Below are 19,062 nucleotides of genomic sequence, written 5' to 3' on the forward strand. Positions count from 1 at the left end.
AGAACAGTATGGAGGTTCCTTAAAAAACTAAAAATAGAACTACCATATGACCTAGCAATCTCACTACTGGGCATATACCCTGAGAAAACCATAATTCAAAAAGATAAATGTACCACAATGTTCATTGCAGCTCTATTTACAATAGCCAGGACATAGAAGCAACCTAAATGTCCATTGACAGATGAATGGATAAAGATGTGGCACATATATACACTGAAATATTACTCAGCTATAAAAATTGAGTTATTTGTAGCAAGGTGGACGGACCTAGAGTCTGTCACACAGAGTGAAGTAAGTCAGAAAGAGAAAAACAAATAACACACATTTGTGGAATCTAAAAAATGGTGCTGATGAACCTAGTTGCAGGGCAGGAATAAAGACACAGACATAGAGAACGGACTTGAGGACACAGGGGGCGAAGGGGAAGCTCTGACGAAGTGCGAGAGTGGCATTGACATATATACACTACCAAATGTAAAATAGCTAGCTAGTGGGAAGCAGTCACATAGCACAGGGAGATCAGCTCGTGCTTTGTGACGACCTAGAGGGGTGGGATAGGGAGGCTGGGAGGGAGGCTTAAGAGGGAGGGGATGTGGGGATATATGTATACATGTAGCTGATTCACTTTGTTGTACAGCAGAAACTAACACAACACTGTAAAGCAATTATACACCAATAAAGATATATATATAAAAAAAGAGGTCTGGGTGAGAGCAGAAGTGTCCAGTGATGCGTGAGGTATGTGGACACAGAAGGCCCCACCCGCTCTGACAGGAAGTGAAACTCTGAGCCCCTCGTACCTTGCGGTTCATGCTGTTTCGGAGCGAAGACTCGATTTTTTTACGGAAGAGTCGGATCAGCCACCTGGAGATTGACACGTGGGGACAGGCATGAGGCTTCCCAGGTGTCCCTGGGATGCATTCCAAAGGCTGCCTCATCTGGGAAGCCTTCCTCCCTTTTCCAAATAAACCTAAACTCCCTCATCCCTGGGCTCCAACTCTGTACACCCCCATCAGACACTTCTTCCCCTGTGGGCAGTGACCTGCTTCTGAGGTTATTTCTTCAATAGGTGCACGGCTGGACCCCCATCCCATCTCAGCATCATTCCTCACCACTCCCTTTCTCTGTACTCCAGCCACACTGCTTTGCCGTATCCTCCTGTGTCCTGTGCTTCCTCTCACCGCAGGGTCTTTGCACATACTGTTCGCTCTGCTTAAAACACCCATTGTCCCCAAGTTAATTAACTCCTACTTATTCTTTTCATCTCAACTGAAATGTCATTTCATCAAAGAAAATGAAATGGCCAGCCCCCAGGCTAGGTCAGATCCTCCAGTTCTATGTGTTCATCGCACCTGGTACCTCTTTTTCTCAGGTCTTATTGTGAGCCATTCATTCATGCAATGATTTGATTAATGTTTGTCTTCCCCACAGGCTGGAAGCTTCAAAAGAGCAGGGACTGTGTAGCTAAGACTCTGGGGCCAGCAAGTCCTGGGCTGAATTCCAATCCCTTCTCAATACTCACTAGGTATGAAAACTCAGGTTATTTCCTATTCTTTCTGTGCCTTGATCTTCTCCTCTGAATATGGGGTAATAATTGACTAACTGCACAGAGTCACTGTGTGGATTGAATGAGATAAGGAACATGCTTGAAACAGTGCCAGGCATGCAGTAAGTCTCCAATCGCTGTTAGCAAGGCCAAATTTTTAGTGACCACTGCTATTTCCTGAGCACAATGCACAAGCCTGGTGCATAGCAGATTCTTAGTCGATGTTCGTTGGATGGATGGAGAGATGAATGCTTGCAGGCTTGTGGTAAGGACTGTATAACTTGGTGCACTTAAAGTGTTTAGTCCACAGCCTGGAGCATAAGTGCTCAGTAAAGTTTGCTGAATGAATATTGAATGAGCAAGTGACTCTTCAAGGCAGGGGTGTTGTGTGTTCCATCTGTAGACCCCTGTCCCCTTACACCTGAGGCCTGGCATAGAAGTGGCATTTGGGATGTGTTTTCTGAATACAAGAATAATTAGGACAGGGACTGCCCTGGTGGCACAGTGGTTAAGAATCCACCTGCCAATGCAGGGGACACGGGTTTGAGCCCTGGTCCGGGAAGATCTCACATGCCGCGGAGCAAGTAAGCCCATGAGCCACAACTACTGAAGTCTGCGCTCCTAGAGGCCGTGCTCTGCAACAAGAGAAGCCACCGCAATGAGAAGCCCGTGCACCGCAGCTGAGTAGCCCCTGCTCGCCACAACTAGAGAAAGCCCATGCGCAGCAACGAAGGCCCAACACAACCCAAAATAAATAAATAAATTTATAAAAAAAGAATAACTAAGACAGTCCTGTCCCTCCTCCCATCCACAGCCCCAGGAGATCATACCCCAGGTTGCTGCCCGAGATGCGTACGTGGACTCTGCTGATGTGGCTGCTGCAGCTGGAGCGGGCGACTGTGGCATGGCCCGAGGTGGGGTCATAACCCAGCTTGAGACCAGCCATAATGGAGATGCCCTCCACACTCAGGTCAAAGTTGCCGCTGACTTTGCTGAAGGGAAACAGAAAGAAAAGACTTGGAGCGAGCATTTTCTGCTCGCTGCCATTCAGACTTCGCACCAATGCCGGAAGGCAGGTTTTGCTATTATCTCCACTCTGGGTGAGGAGATGGAGTTCAGAGAGGGAAGGCAGCTTGCCCAAGGTCACACAGCAGCTGAGTGAAAGAGCCAGGATTCCACCCCGAAGTTTGAACCCATGTCTGCCTGGCAGAACCCTGCTCTGACCCACTGCCTCAGCCTCTGCCTGTGTGCTGTGTGGCACCGAGAATGTTTCTCAACCTCTCTGAGCTTCAGTTTCCTTACCCAGACCCTGGACCAGCAGTGGGACACCAGCTTTGCCACTAGAAAGTTGAGTCTGGGGGACAAATGACTTTAATTAATGCCCTCATTCATTAAATGGGGTTAATACCTCCTCCCTCAGGGATGAAATGAGTTTGGGATAAGACAGTGAGTGTGAATGTAGTTTGTCAACTCTTCTATAATGTGAGGAAGCATTGTTATCATTTTTTGTATGTGTGTGATCAGTAAGTGAAATGATAGATGTGAAAGAGCCCAAGTGAAGAAGTAAGCAATTCTTGTTGTGGGGAATGCACACACCCAGCAGTCCTTGTAACAGAAGGCAGACTCACGCCCCTCTCCTCACCAAAGTGTCTGTTTTCTCCCTGGATTCACCACAAAGGAGAAGTTGATAAACTGACAGGTCAGTCTGAGCCACTGTCACTGCTGCACGGAGTCACTGCAGTGAGGGCCCAATATTTAGATTCAGAGCTGTAGTTTGGATGATCTGCCCCAATTTTCACCCCTCCCTGCATCCATACCCTCACCATTGCCTACCTTGGGGACATATGTGTGTAGTTCCATGCTCTTGACCTTGGACTTGACCACATGACTTGCTTTGGCCAATGGCATATGAATAGAAGTGACCATGGGTCAGTTCAATCCCTCCCAGGCCTTAAGGGGGCCTGCATGTTTCTGGCTGCCCTTTTGGCACCTCCATCATCACTAAATATGCTCTGGGTAGCCCACTGGTCCAGGGAGGAGAGGGAGATACATGTGTAGCAGGGCTACCTCAGCTGAGGTCAACCTACATCAGGGAACCCCAGCCAACACATAGATATGTAAGTGATGATCTATGACTTGTTTTAGGTCACTGAGTTTCGGTCACTGATGGTTTGTTACAGAGCAATAGCTAACTGATAAAGGGGTAAACTAAAGGTCCCACTTAGGGCTTCCCTGGTGGCGCAGTGGTTGAGAGTCCACCTGCCGATGCAGGGGACATGGGTTCGTGCCCCGGTCTGGGAAGATCCCACATGCTGCAGAGCAGCTGGGCCCGTGAGCCATGGCCGCTGAGCCTGCGTGTCCGGAGCCTGTGCTCCACAACGGGAGAGGCCACAACAGTGAGAGGCCCGTGTACCGCAAAAAAAAAAAAAAAAGGTCCCACTTAGCCTTCCATCCTAAGCCACATGCACCAACTCAGCCTTGCCCACGCCCTGCGTTGAGATGTGGGAAAATTCTCAGCTATTAACCAAGGGTTATGTTGAAAATTCTTCTGTGAAAAGTTCCCCCAGGAACTCTGAGGGGGCAAATGGTAATGGGCCAGGCAAAAATTGGGCATTCTTGAGACCTTGGCTCTCATCTCCTCCAAATATCACCAAGAGCTCACCCACACACTCAACAAACACTGAGCTTGGAAACGCACATGAAATTCTTTCGAGCCTTCCATTTTCCACTCATCTTGATACTGGCATCTTTGATGGAGAGTTCAAGGCCTTGATCAGGCAACGGTCTTATCTGGGAATTGGGAAGCTTGAATCCATGAATAACCATGCTGCAAAGAAGAAATGATCAGTTAGTCTCTAAGTGTCCCCACAAGGACTCAGTCAATGGTCAGTGCAGACTCATTCCCCTCCATCCTGGCCCTTTACCCCAGTTATTCCAAAAGAACCCAGAAGCTATGAGAGCAGCCTGGGGAGCTCTGTGGTTAGGCTTTGAAGTCAGACAAATCTGCATTTGAACCCTGCTCTTCAGTTTACTATTGTGTGACCCTGGGCACATCACTTAATCATCCTGAGCCTCAGTTTCCTCATGTTGTAAAATGAGTACAGTAACCTCTGTCTTGCAGGGTGTGTGATGATCGGTGAAGATAACAAATGTTATCCCAGTGACTACAAGTTCTGTAAAGGGTGGAATGTGTCTGCCTTTTTTTCACTATTGTAGCATAGCCTGATGAGTCAGACACATAGTAAGTGCACAAAATTCTTTAGAGGACGTTTATGGATTTCTCTCCCCAGCACCCATACCCCTCTTTTGTGATAAGGGAACTGCCATTTTACTCTGGAGGAACGCTTCCCCACATCTAGTCCGTGTTGCTCCAAAGAAAGTTGACTTCACTGCCATCTTCAGGGGGTGGAGCTTGAGACTTCAGCACAAGCTCCTACGTGTCTTCTATCCCCTGGCCACAGTGATTGGTCCAAGAGTGTGTACATAACCTAAGACGGACCAATCAGAGTGAATCTTAGGAGTTTTGCTTGAGCTGTAAGGAGAAGGTGCCCTCCTCCCACAGGGCTGGGAGTGCTGAGAAGATGCTGGTGAGTGCTTCGCGGGGAGGCCCTACCCAAGAATTAGCCCTCCCAAGGGAAGTGGTGCTGAGAGGTGGCAGGAGAGAAACAGGGTCCAGTGACATTTGAGCCTTCCTCAAGCTGAACCTGAAGACAGACAATTCCAGGGATTTGTGAGCCAATACCTTCTGGTTTAGGCCATTTGGGATTAGGTTTTCTGTCCTTGAAACCTCACCCCCACCCCTAATCCTAATTAACATGTGGGCTTGGCACAGAGTTTGGGGGTTCGTGACATCCCCGCAGGAGTCATGGTGAGTGCCTGAAAGACCATTTGTGTGGTTTCCTCCACATGAAGCTTGGGGGATTGGATCCCCTTGGGATGGTGTGAACATTAGCTTTGGGATCCTAATGTCTCTGAGTTTAGGAGTCTGTGGCTCTGTGAGTCTAGGTCTTGGTGGCCCCAACACACTACAGTCCTGCACACTGAGGATTGAGCTTGACGGACCTTACCTGTAGAAGCTATACTTCCCTTTCCCAAGGATGTTCATCTTAAAGCTTCCTGAGAGATCGGGAATTGTGATCTTCCCCAACTCCTTCTGCAGGGTAGCCACTCCCTGCTGGCAGGCTGAGGGGAGAGAGCGGGGTCAGTGGTCAGAGGTGTGCAGCCTGCTCATGGCAGGGACGTTGGGATCGGAAAGATCTAAAGCGGGGCTCAAGCTAAGGTTTTTGTCAAGGGCCCCAGAGCAAAGATTTTCTGCTTTGTGGGTCTCACTGTCTCTGTCACAACCACTCAGCTTTGCTTTTATTGCACAAAAGCAGCCGTAGACAATACGTCAATGACTAGGTACGGTTGTGTTCCAATAAAACTTTATGGATGGACACTGAAATTTCAATTTCATATCATTTTCTCATGGTGTGAGATAGGATTCTTCTTTTGACTTTTTCCAACTGTAAAAGCCATGCTTAGTTCCTGGGCCATGCAAAAACATGCGTCGGTCCAGATTTGGCCTATAGGCTGTCATTTGCCAGCCCCTAGTTTAAAATATCACCCCCTCCAAATACCCAGTCAGGCAACCTGTGGGTGTTATTGAACATCTGCTCTGTGCTCTGCCCTCACAGATACTCTCTCTCTTTGGCTTTCGGACTCTCTCGCCACAGGACCTTTGCATGTACCATTCCTGTTGCCTAGGAAACCCTTTCCTCTCATCTTCACCTGGTCGTTCTAGTCATCACTTCCTCTAGGAACTTTCTCTGACTCATCAGATGAGAGCGATCCCCCTTGTTATCGTTCTCATGATGCTGTGGGCATCTCTTCTGGAGCTCCCGTTACCGTTTGTAATTATGCATTTATTCATGTGATTTTTTTGCTACTATCTCTCTTCCCTACTAGATGTAAGCCCCCCAAGGTCAGTGGTAGATGTCACGGACATCCCCTATCTTTACCACAGTGACTGGAACTTAATACCTGTTGGAGGAATGAATGAATGAATGTTCCAGGGTCAGGAATTCTGCCATCAGTTATTACGTGGTTAACAGCATCGAAAAACCAGTTAAAAGGCAAACACGTTAAATGAGAAGAGTAAGTAGCAGGATGAGGGATCCCAGGAGCCAGTTAGGAAGTAGTAAGAATAATAATAGTAATAATAACAGTTATCAAGCTCTTACTCTGTTCCACCAGGCACAGTTCTGGGCTCTATACACATATTAAGTTACTGAATCTGAACAATCCTGGGTCGTAGGTCCTGTTATGACTCCCAGTTCACAGATGAGGAAGCTGAGACTCAGAAAGGTGACCACACAGCTGGCAGGTGATGGAGGCAGGATTTGAATCCAGGCCTTCTGGTCCCAGAGCCTGTGCCCTGGGATAGGCCCTCTGGGGGTTCAAAAGTAAACAATGCATAGATTGACACTGCCCAGAGGGAAAAGAAAATGTGGGATGGCCGTGATCTGTGGGTCTGCAGCGGCCAGGTCTTGAAGGGTCTCTAATGCCAAGCCCAAGACATCCACTGAGGGCACTAGGGAACCACTGAGCAGTGTAAGTAAAGAGGGGGAATGAGCAGCTTTGCTGTATTTCACAGCTCTCACCGGTTGCCGCATGGGGTGTGAGTAGAAGGGGGAACCAAGGCTGCTGTGACAGAACATGAAGACTTCTGGGCTTAAAGGCCGAGCCCAAGCCTCTGCTCTCTGGAAGACTTCAGGACCACCCCAGCTCTGGGTAGAGAGCAGGGACATAATCCTTTCTCCTAGCTCATGGGGAACTTCCATCTGCACCCCTGGGATTCAGAGATGTCCTGCCTGGGCTGGGGTAGGAATTCAGGGGTGGGATACCAGGTCCCTTTGGTCCTGCCCTGATTCCCCAGGGGTCCACCGCAGCTGTGGTTCTTCTGCCTTCTGGGTCTGATTTCTCTGGCACTGGCTGTCCCCCACTGTTCTGCAGTTCATCTCTCTGCCACTGAGAGGCAGCATTGATCAGCCCCACCCTGGTACGTCTGACAAGACCAGAGCTCAGATCCAGGCCGCCCACTTCCCAGTCCCTCCTCCAAGTTTGTCTGCTCATCTGTAAAGGTTGCTGGTAACAGTATGTCCTTTTAGCACAGTGCCTGGCACCGATCTGAGCAGGTCAGGGGCTGCTTCATGCCAGTCTCTCCTCTGTCTGGGCCTGGATGCATGGCCTGGGGGACCCTCTCTGGGTCACCCAGATGGCTAGTGTGCACAATATGGCTGACAAACCCCTGCCCTGGGGGAGGGCCTCCCCACACTGAAGACTGAGCCAGGGACTTTGAGAAAAAAATCAGGGCTGAGAACCAGCTTGGAAGGAAGTGAAAGGCCTAGAAGCCCGAGGTGGGTATTGCGTAGAGGGAGGGGACCGTGAGGGACCTGAGCACTGGACTCAGAGTCCTCCAGACCAGGGCTCCAATCCCGGTGCTGCCGCTTCCCAGCCCTGTGACCTTGGGTAGCTCACCTTACCTCAGCTTCTTCATATGTAACAGGGGTAAGAGGGCCTCCTTGGAGGAGCTGTGAGCAGGCCATACACTGGATTTAAAGGGCTGCACACAGCAGGTGCTCAATCAGTGCTCCTCAGAGGTTGGAGGGGAGAAAAGGAAGGCATCCAGTTACCGTAGTCCAGGCCCTTCTGGGTGATCCTGGCCACGACGCCGGGGGTGGTGTTTGCTGTCACAGCTGTGCCCAGGGCGGCCAGCACCACCAGGATCGCCCACCTCCGCATGTCATCTGGGCCCCTGGCCATGTCTTCGTCCTGCACAGCTGCCAAAACCTCGAGGCCTTGGAGGGGAATCAGGGACCTATAAATGAAGCAGCTGGGGAAGTGCAAGTCAGTGGAATGTGGAAAGAGGAAGGAACAGGAGTAGGGGCGGGAGACGGGGTGGACGGCCGCCTGCCTGCGGTCCCCCACCATGGTCGGGGCCACAGCCCCGGAGCAGCCAGCAGTGGAGCCTGGGAGCCCCGTGTCTGTGTGTGGTGTGTGTGTGTGGTGTGGTATGCTGTGTGTGTTTGTATGTGTGGTGTGTGGTGTGTGTAGGTTGAGACTTCTGGCTCTGGGCATCATTCTCCTCCCTCAGCACCCCTTCTCCCTCCCTGAACCCCCACCCCAATCCCTTTATCTAAGGACTTCCTGGAAGCTGTGGGGTAGGTACATCAGTGTTCATTATATTTTTCTTTTCTTTTTTTTTTTTTTTTAAATTTATTTATCTTATTTTATTTTTGGCTGCATTGGGTCTTCATTGCTGCTGCACGCGGTGCTTTCTCCAGCTGCAGTGAGAGGGGTCTACTCTTCCTTGCCATGCCCCGGGCGGCTTCTCTTGTTGCAGAGAACAGACTCCAGGCGCACAGCCTTCAGTAGCTGTGGCTCGCAGGCTCTAGAGCGCAGACTCAGTAGCTGTGGCACGCGGGCACAGTAGTTGTGGCTCACGGGCTCCAGAGCGCAGGCCCGGCAGTCGCGGCACACGGGCTCAGCCGCTCCGCAGCACGTGGGATCCCCCCGGACCACGGCCCGAACCCGCGCCCCCTGCATTGGCAGGCGGACTCCCAACCACTGAGCCACCAGGGAAGCCCTCTTTTCTTTTTTTTAATGCTTTATTGAGGTACAGTTGACAAATAAAATTGTATACAGCTGGCCCTTGAACAACACAAGCTTGAACTGCGCAGGTGCACTTATATGGGGATTTTCTTCAATAAATACATGCTACAGTACTACGCCATCTCTGGTTGGTTGAATCCACAGATGTGGAACCTCGGATATGGTGGAACCGCACATGTGGAGGGCCGACTCTAAGTTATACGTGGATTTTCGGCTGCTGTCGGGGGGTCAGTGCCCCAACCTCTGCATTGTTCAAGGGTCTAGTGTACATTTAAAGTGTACAAGGTGATAATTCGATAAATGTGTACATTGTCAAGTGACTTTCACAACCACACTAGTTAACTCATCCATCACCTCACGTAGTTATCATTCTGTGTGTGTAGTGAGAAGGCTGAAGATTTACCCTCTTAGCAAATCCCAAGTGTGCAATAGAGTACTCTTAGCTATAGTCACCATGCTGTGCATTAGATCCCCAGAACTCATTCATTTTATAACTGAAAATTATATTTGTCTTTCTACTTTTGATTTCCTTGATGTTTTCCATAGTAAAACATTTAAGGAAACAGAACATTTAGCATTTTCTTGTCCTGAGAGGCAAAAATGGTAATAATTAAATGCTTGACTTTTGGAGTCTGGTATCTTAACTGTGGTTTTAAATCTCAACTCGGCCACTCTGTGGTGGTTTGACCTTGGTCAAGCCCCTTGACCTCTCTGAGCCTCAATTTTCTCTCTGTAAAGTGGGGATAAACAGAATACCCTCCCTCCCCGGGTTTTTGTGAAGACATAAAGGGCTTTAAACCACCTAAAGCACCTAGCACAACACCCCTGCATAATAAGCCCACAAATGGTAGCTATTAATGTCACTCTGGCTTTAAAAGTAATCCATGTTCATTGACCAAAATTTGAGAAAGAACCAAAAAATTAAAAATGACCTGCCATCCCTAATTCCAGAGAGGACAAGCAGAAGTGTATTTTAGAGTATTTCTCTCCCCTCTCCCCCTTTTGGTAAGTGTAGATAGTGTGTTTTTCAACGAAGAAATAAGGGATCACACTGACCAGTTCTGTAAAGTTCCCTTTTTTCAATGAACAGTATGTAGGGTTCTGTCTCCTTCTACATGCACTGCACTATATTTCATTGCTTCCTCATCCCACAGTTTTCTTCACCAAGCTTTTGTTTTTATTCCTTTTTACCGCTTCCTTTGACAGATGTGGAACCTGAGGGTTCGAGAGGGGAAGTGTTCTTCCCACAGTCAGGCAGCTAGCTGCTAGCAGAGCTGGAAATCAAACGCAGATGCATCCCACACCATCCTGAGTCCTTCAGTGTCTTGGGGCTTGAGGGGGGTGGTGACCAGCACATACTCCCCACACCAGCTTTCCAGAAGGATCTCTGTCTGCTCTGCCCCTGCCCCTCCCTTTGCAGCAGCCTCAGGCCCAGTGTGGGCTGGAATCCCGCTGGGCAGCCTCACCATCTCCATGGTGATTAGAGGAGGGGCGGGGCTGCAGAGGGGGAGGATGGCTTCTCTTCCGCTGAGTCTTCATCAGCCCCCTGGCGCCCTGTCTCCCCGACTCTGATTTGATGAAAGTTTAATGAAGCCCATTGATCCAGGAGGACATGAGACCTCCTGAGGTTTGTTTGTTTTTTTTTTTCCTTTCTTCTCTTCCTCTGTATCTAAAAGGGTCTCCCTTCCTGCCCCAACCTGCCCCAACAAGAATCCTTCTGGCTTGCTTAAGAATGAAAACAGTGACCATGTACAGAGCATCTACTATGTGACAGACACTTTACATACATTGTCTCCAAGCCTAAAAACAACCTGTGAGGGTGGGATAATTATTCTCCATTTTGGAGTTGAGGAAACTGAGTCACAGAGCGATTATGTCCCTATCAAGGTCACACTGCCTTTCATGGAGAGAAGAATTCTTCCCTCTAGCTTTCCAAGAGAACTTGTCACCCTGGGTCCTCACCCTAGCTCTACCTTCCTGGGCCCCCAGACTCACATGTCTGTATCTGTACAAGGAAGATAGATGCCAAAACACATAGATCCATGACTTGTCAGAAAATTAGATTTTTGAAGAGTTATCTTACACAGTTTTGAACACCTGCAGCTCTAACTGCCCCAAATTCCTGAGTCCCCTGGGTTCAGGCAGATGTTGCATCTGTGAGGGTGTCAGAGAGGAAAGAAGTATTAAGAGGAAACTCACATGACGATGACTTACACTGCCACTACATCAGAATCTTCAAACCAACTGGCACGTTTCTGAAGCAGCCAGCCCCACTGGCTTCCCTCTGATGTTCATGCTCAGTCAAATCCAGATGAGTCCATCAGCGACCCTCTGGCCTCCTTTTCAGCTCTGCCACTGGCCATGGAGGTGTCCTACTGCTTCAGGCCTGACTCTCTACTCGGTATGAGTGACAATGTCTTCAACCCAAGGAACAGAAATCCCCAGCTCACGTTGGCTTCAACAATAAACACATATAATATCTCAGAGACGAAGTCCAGAGAGAGGGCAGGTTTGAGGTTCTGATTAATTCAACAACTAACAGGACTTCCCAGACGTCCAGTGGTTAAGACTCTGTGCTTCCACTGAAGGGGGTGTGGGTTTGATCCCTGGTTGGGGAACTAAGATCCCACATGCTGTGCAGCCAAGAAAAACAAAAACAGATTTGCAATAAAAATGGGAATAAAAAAATAATTCAACAGCTAACAGACATTTACCATCTCTCCACACCTGTCTGCTCTGACATCCTAGTGTCTCAGATTTACCCTCACACTGGCTTCTTTCATGGTTGTGTGAAATCAAATTCACATTTAATGGCAAGACAAGAAAATTTAAACGTAAAAAATTTTCTCTGCCCTTTGGCCTCCTCTCTCCCCTCTACTGTGCATTGCGTTAGGCATTGACCAAAACTTCCCCGTTGGCAGAAATACCTGCACATCTGAATTGTGTAAAATGTCAATAATATGTCATCTAACGTACAGCCCTCTGTCTCAAAAAACGTATGTAACTGTGTTTTGACTTCTAATGGGTGGAACAGCATCTCAGAGCTTTCTGAGATGCTGTTCCTGGGGTTTTATTTTTTTCGTTTTTTCGTTTTGTTTTGTTTTGTTTTAGATTGGAACAATACAAGCTTTATTCAGTGGCCAGAGAATGGAGAAGCAGGAACTAAGTTCACAGATTAACTTCTCCGGTTCCTGGGTTATAATCCTCAACTTGGCGTGAATAAAATTTTTCATTTCTTTCTTAGATCTACTGATTAATTTTTCATTGACAGTTGCAAGATGGTTGCAACAGCTCCAGCCATTGCATCTAAACAGGCTTCTTCCAATGTCTCCTCCTCCTTTTCCTCCTCTTCTTCTTCTTCCTCCTCTTTTTTGGTCTTTTTATCATTATTGTAAAATACTTCAAACATATAGATAAGAATAGACTACCCAGGCTTATAAAATCTTAACATTATGCCATATTTACTTCTTATAGTTTCTTTTAGTTCTATGAATTGTAGTGCATATATAGCTATGTGTATGTAACCAGGATCACAATAAGAATATAGAAAAATTCTGTCATCCACTCAAATTCTCTCCTGCTATCCCAACTCAACATGGCTTAAATTATAGGAAAATATATTACCTCAGCAGGAGTTTAGAGGTGGGATGGGTCAAGAGTGGTTAATTCAGGGGCTGGCTCTGTCCATCTTTCTAATCCGTGCTCCTTAGGATGTCGAGTTTTTCTAGAGGAAAGTCCATTGGGCTTGGAGCCCTGGGTTCATAGTTCCAGCCAGGCTACCTACTCTGGTCAAGTTATTTGACCCTTCTGAAATTTGGGTTCCTCATTTAAATATAGGGAAACAATGCCCATCATGGGGGTTGTTCTGAGGATTAAATGAGATAACAGGTGTGGATCAATTTGCATAGAGAAGGTGCTCAACAAATAGTCATAACTTAACCTTCATGGCTAGCTGGCTGGAGAGTCCTGGAGCCCCCAGGAAAACACACTAGGGGCACAACATACTGAGCGCTCGGTTCTCGGGTCTTTGGGTTTGGGCTGGACATGTGCAGAGGGAGAGGAATCCAGGGCTCCCATGGCCTCTGTGAGCCGCCACTCCTCGGCCAGGCGCTCTGCGGAGGAACACCCACTCCCAGCACAGCAAGATGGTTAGGAGCGGAGGCTGAAACCTCACTGATCTGGGTGCAGATTCCAGCTTGCCACTTACTCACTCTGTGAGTTTGACCTTGTCACTTAACCTTGCTGAACCTGTTTCCTCATTTGTCCCCACACTCCATCCTCAGGGGCAGCTCTTCATCAGGCCTCGATGCTCAGGTGTTACCATGAGGTCATCCTTGCGGTCAGTGGAGGCCCCATAAACTTCTCCCTCCCCCTCAGCCCCTGAGCCTCCAGCTCTTTCCCTCCTGGTCCCAATTTCTCTGTGTGTCTGGCTTCTGGTGTATGTTGTCAGTTATTTTCTGATCGTGGATTGGGGATGCAGGAACAGGAAGGGGCTCGTGGTGGATCCGAGGGGTGGAGGGGAGGAGAAGAATAGGACCTCGTGGAGATCAGGCCTCAAGGTGTGTAGTATCTAAAAGGCAATCAGACGTTTTGTACCATGGAGAAAACCTCTTGAGAGGGTGTCCCTCCTACCTTGTTATGCTAAAAAAATATCTCTTTCTGAGCCTTAAATCTCAGAAAAAGACCCCTTTGGGTACCCTGGTCTTGGATGTGAGGGCAGGTCTTTCTCATGGTGCTGTTATTATTATTACTTTTTAAATTATTACTAGTGCAGTCCTGGGGTAGATCACAATGAATACAGCAAACTAGTGAATATAATATAAAAGAAGCAGACTCGTGAGAACAAACTAGTGGTTACCAGTGGGGGGTGGAGAGACAACATAGGGGTGGGGCAGTGGGAGGTACAAACTGTTGGGTGTAATGTAGGCTCAAGGATGTACTGTACAGCACAGGGAATATAGCCAATATTTTATAATAATTGTAAATGGAAAGTAACCTTTAAAATTTTATAAAAATTAAACATTTAAAAAAATACCAATGAATACATGAAAGAAGGGTCAGAACCCAGAGCATAAATTCCAGACAATAAATGTATGTAGACTGAGAAGGACAAGCTCAGCCTGACAATCCCCAGAGGCTTCCGGGAGGAGGTGAGAATTGACCTTGGCCCTGGGATGGCAGCCTTGGGGTTGAGAGAATGAGGGCCACTTCTGAGTCTGAAGGCATTAGCTTTGCAGGAAGGACAGTTTCTGGGGAGAGCTGAAGGCTGAGGGAAAGGGAAGCAGAAAGCAATGTTGTTCTCCCAGGGGGCAGAGGGGAGAGAGAGTGTCACTCTTGCTTCTCCGCTCTCTCTGGAAGCTGAGAGTGTTGGCTCTAGCAGGCTGGGCCTCCTCCAGCCCCACGGTGGATCACAGGAAGTAAAGAAACACACAGTTGCCAAATGTCCAAGGAGCATCCAGAACCATTTCCCCTCAGGCACATTAGGAAATAGGTGTGTGCTCAGCCAGCCCTGGGGGTCTGTGGCTGGTAAAGGGCAAACCACTGCCAGCCTGGCCCTGCGCAATAGTGGTAAGAGCACAGAGATGGAGACACAGGCGGGCTGGGACCACGGAAGGCCAGTGAGGAAAGGCCTGGCTTTGAGCCCTGGCTTGCCTCTACACGGCTATGTGAACTTGGACAAGTCTTTGCTCCTCTCTGGGCCCAGGGTCCTCATCCATAAGAGCAGCCCCCTCTTTGGAGGGTTTAAACCACACTGGCAACCAAGTCAAACCCTTGGCTAACATTCCCTTTTAATAATCCTCACCCATCCCTGAAAGTAGGTATCACTGGCTCCATTTCACAGGTGAGAAAATTGAGGCTCAGAGAAGTTAAGTAGCTTGCCCGAGGCCACACAACTGAGGAATGGCACATGGGTGTTGAGGGCCTCAAAAAGAGGGGAGGGAGTGCTTCCTCTTGGGTTGCATGATGGAGTTGACTCTGCAATGTCAGGACTCCCTGAGAAACACATCCCCTTAGCCCCCTGAGCATTTTCCATGGACTGTGTGTGGGGAGGCCAGGTGGAGGGAACAGGTAAGCAAAGGCATGTTGTGGTATTGTTCTCAAAGCCCACTGACTCCCAAGTTTTTCAAGTATGAAGGTCCTCCGTGATAATAGTTAACGTTTGCAACCAGGAGGTTGAGGAAAAGCCACTGCAAATTTAGCCACTCTTTTAAATGAATTTGCATTTTTCGAGCTCAGGGTTTACACATTTGAGATGAGGAGCCAGGGGCACGTTCAGATGATAGTTGATAGTTTGGCAAAGGGACCTCTAAACGCCCAAAACTTGTGCTGGCAGTTCCCCGCCGCCTGGCCCCCACTACACCTGGGGAGCTGAATTCAGAGACTGTCAAGCTCAGAAACAAAGTACTGATTCATTGTCAGCGGGACCAGTGGCCAGTGGCTTAGCCTGGCCAGGAGCACAGACGCCAGGGGGACGGGTCTCTTCCCATGGCTCATCCCGTCCCCTCCCAGCCTTTGACTGACCGCGTGGTGGAGAAATCCCAACAATGGCTGGCTTGCGTGGAGAGAGAGCCGGGGGTGGGGCGGGGGGAGAAAGCCAAAGTGAGCTTGGGTTTGGCTTACTGGTCACAAGGCACAGAGCAAAAGAACAGAGAAAGGGCACTTGAGTGTGTGGCCCTTTAGCCCCAGAGACTCCTGCCCACCAGCAAACAAGAACCCATCAGCATCCTGGAATCCAGCCAATTGGAGTAGCAATTCCAAATTCCTAGCGGAGGGGGAAAGATGGCGAGAGCAGGGAAGCAGGTGGGGTTGAGAGCGTTTCTTACCCTCCTTGGGGATGTGAGCTGGCTTCCAGACAACGCTTCCTGACTATCTGGGTTCACAGATCCTTTGAAAGAATTCAGATCCTCCATCCCCACCTGCACCACAGCCTGAGGCCAGGACTACCTTAGTGACAGTAGGAGCCATTAAAGGATTTTGAGCAGAGGCGTAACATAAGATTATTCTTATCGTAGATAACATTTATGGAGCACTAACTCTGAGAAAGACACAATGTTATGTGTGCCTCTCAATTCATTTTAATGAAGTTCACTCTGCCTTCAGAGTAAAGGCCTGGAGATTCCTGTGATTCTGTGAAGCAAATTTTTATCCTTTCCATACATTTCTTTTCCTGCTCAAATCGGCCACAGTTGCCTTCTGTTGCTTGCAGTTAGGATCCCTGGTTAGAATATCCATAATTGCCTCGTGTGTGTGTGTGTGTGTGTGTGTGTGTGTGTGTGTGTGTGTGTGTGTGGTGTACACAAGCTTGCATGTGTAGATCTGCAGTGACCGCAGTGATAAGATCCATGAGAAGCAGTGTACTGGGTTCTGTTCCCGGGTGTCTGATAGTCTGAAGGTGGAGGATTTTTCTGAGAGAAAAGGGAAGACAAACATTAACAAAATGCTTCTGTGTACCACCTTTCATTGAATCCTCTCCACCCAGGAAGGGGTTAACATTTGTATTTTTTAATAGAAGAAGACACTGAGGGTCAGGAAGGTTGTCAAGGCTTCAGCACTACTAAGGGTGGAGCTGAGGATGAGTCCAAACCCTGGCCTCCTCCCACCGTACCCACTGTCTGTCCCCTGGAGCTCACAGGTGCATCTTGAGGACTAAACGTGTGGCAGACTGGCCAGGTGGGGTCTTCAAAAGGGGCAGAATGCTCTGCCAGCGTGGGGCGCTGTGATTTCTGTAAGTGCACGGAAAACCCTGGCTGGACTGGTGAGTCCCACCCCCTGCCCCACACACCTCCCCAGCATATCAGTGGATTCTGACGTGGGCCATCCATGGCCTCTGAAAGAGATCTGTCCATGGGGTGCCCTACAGGGCCCCGCTGGCCACCAAGAGCCTACTGCGTGCCTTGCCCTGTGGTGTACCTTCCCCGAGGACCGAACAACAGTGGGCTCTGTCCTGGAAGTTGCTGCCAGTCCAACTGGGGTTGAGATGACCGCTGTAAAATGAGGCCACCATGGCTAAGCCTTTCCTGTTTGCCCGGCCAGAGCTGGAAATCTCCGTCTGTAATGGACATGGCTGTTGATGACTGGAGGTGCCCAGGCTCTGCTTGAGCCCTGCCTGCTAAAGAGAGGCTGGCTCAGCTTCTTCCTGTCCTCCGCCCTCTGTAGAGGGGGCTGCAGGGATCTGGGTGCTCTGAGTGGCAAAATGATGAAGCAGGGGTGGGGGAAGAAAGAGGGAAAAGACCAGGTTCCAGGGCTAGCTCTGGGGGATGGCTCTGTAATCTACATATGGATAAAAGGATTCTTATCTGTTTTGCTCCTAAGTACCTAGACTGGCTTCTGGCACACAGTAGGTGCCTGTTGGCTGAATTAAGGGAGTTTGGAGAAGGGAGACCTCCAAAGAGATGATAGTGATGGTGGTGAGGGATGTGAACCACTGAGGAGAGGGAAATATTAAGAAGTATCTCAGGAGATTGTGCCTATTCCTTTCTGGGTGCTCTAAATCACAATGAGTTGTTTAAAAATTATTTGGGGGATATCAGGACAGTGACCCTGTGAGCACCGCATGCCCTGAGATGGGACCAGTAGGCTCATACATCTATCAGCGGGATTTTCACAGCAATCCTCCTAATCATTTGCCGAGCACTTAAATGGTGCCAGGCATCGTTCAAAACCCTTTGCACATGTGTGCGTGCTCATATACACATACGACATCCTGATGAAGGAGGCACCATCTTTATCCTCATGCTACAGAGGAGGACAGCGAAGTTGAGTTCCTGGCCCAGGGACACACAGTTGATAAGTGATTAATTGCGAGTCGATCCAGGGGGCGCCAGAGCCCGCCCTCTTGACCTTATCCTCATGTACTAGAGCCCAGGGTGTAGGGCCCCTGCCTGGGAGATGGCCAGGCTGCCTTGTGGCAACTGAAGGGGGCTTCTGGGTCTGAAGTTCTGCCCCCCTGTCCCAGCCTCCTGCCTTGTCTGCTCAGGGAGGAAAAATAAACATTGACAGGACTGGGCTCAGGGTTCATGTGAGGGCTGCTGTTTTCCCAGCTGTGGAATGGCTGCATCCTCCCATCCTCCTGGACTCCAGCGGTTCCAAGGAGCCAGGACAAAGTGTGGTCAGCGTGGGAAAATCAGCAAAAAGAGGGGCAGGGCTTCCCTGGTGGTGCAGTGGTTTAGAGTCCGCCTGCCGATGCAGGGGACACAGGTTCGTGCCCCGGTCCGGGAAGATCCCACATGCCGCGGAGCGGCTGGGGCCGTGAGCCGTGGCCTCTGAGCCTGCGCGTCCGGAGCCTGTGCTCTGCAACGGGAGAGGCCGCAGCGGTGAGAGGCCTGCATACCGCAAAAAAAAAAAAAAAAAAAAAAAAGAGGGGCAAAAGAGAATAATGATCAGCTGTGACCCCTCCACTCGGAGAGACGTGGACACCATTTCTGGTGTTGAGCCAGCAGTGTGTCTTCCTACCAGTGTGTGCGTGTATGTGTGCATTTGTGTGTATACACATTTGTGTATACACACATATACACACAAGCAGATGGAAGTCTATTACTTAGTTGTGTGCCATGGATATGCATTTGACAATGTTGGGAATGTTTTTCCATATCATTAAATGCTCTTACACAGCGTATTTTTTTCTAGCTTTCACGTGGTTGGCTTGTTTTAATTTATAAAGGTATTATATGCGTCACATTATACGCATCACCTTTTATACTTAGAATTTTTTAAATTGAGGTGAAATGTGCATACAGTAAGTCACCCTTTTTAGTGTTTATGTCTGAGTTTTGACAAACCCATAGTTGTCTAATCACCACATAATCAACATACAGAACAGTTCCTTCACCCCCAAAAGTTTCTTTGTACCTTTTTGCAGTCAG

At 48.9% G+C, this 19,062-nt stretch overlaps 1 protein-coding gene across 1 annotated transcript in view; it reads right to left on the bottom strand.

Annotated features, from left to right (window-relative positions):
- Window positions 1-8,350, bottom strand: part of BPI (bactericidal permeability increasing protein) — a 31,616-nt gene extending 23,266 nt beyond the window's left edge. The window contains exons 1-5 of the mRNA XM_060078051.1: window positions 8,221-8,350; window positions 5,614-5,728; window positions 4,245-4,373; window positions 2,377-2,538; window positions 801-864 (exon numbers count right to left, since the gene is read on the bottom strand). Coding sequence (XP_059934034.1) covers window positions 801-864; window positions 2,377-2,538; window positions 4,245-4,373; window positions 5,614-5,728; window positions 8,221-8,350 — 600 coding nt within the window. The remainder of the gene's footprint in view (window positions 1-800; window positions 865-2,376; window positions 2,539-4,244; window positions 4,374-5,613; window positions 5,729-8,220) is intronic.
- Between the last annotated feature and the right edge of the window lie 10,712 nt (window positions 8,351-19,062).

Source organism: Mesoplodon densirostris, chromosome 16 (assembly GCF_025265405.1).
Source record: "Mesoplodon densirostris isolate mMesDen1 chromosome 16, mMesDen1 primary haplotype, whole genome shotgun sequence".
Taxonomy (NCBI): Eukaryota; Metazoa; Chordata; class Mammalia; order Artiodactyla; family Ziphiidae; genus Mesoplodon; species Mesoplodon densirostris.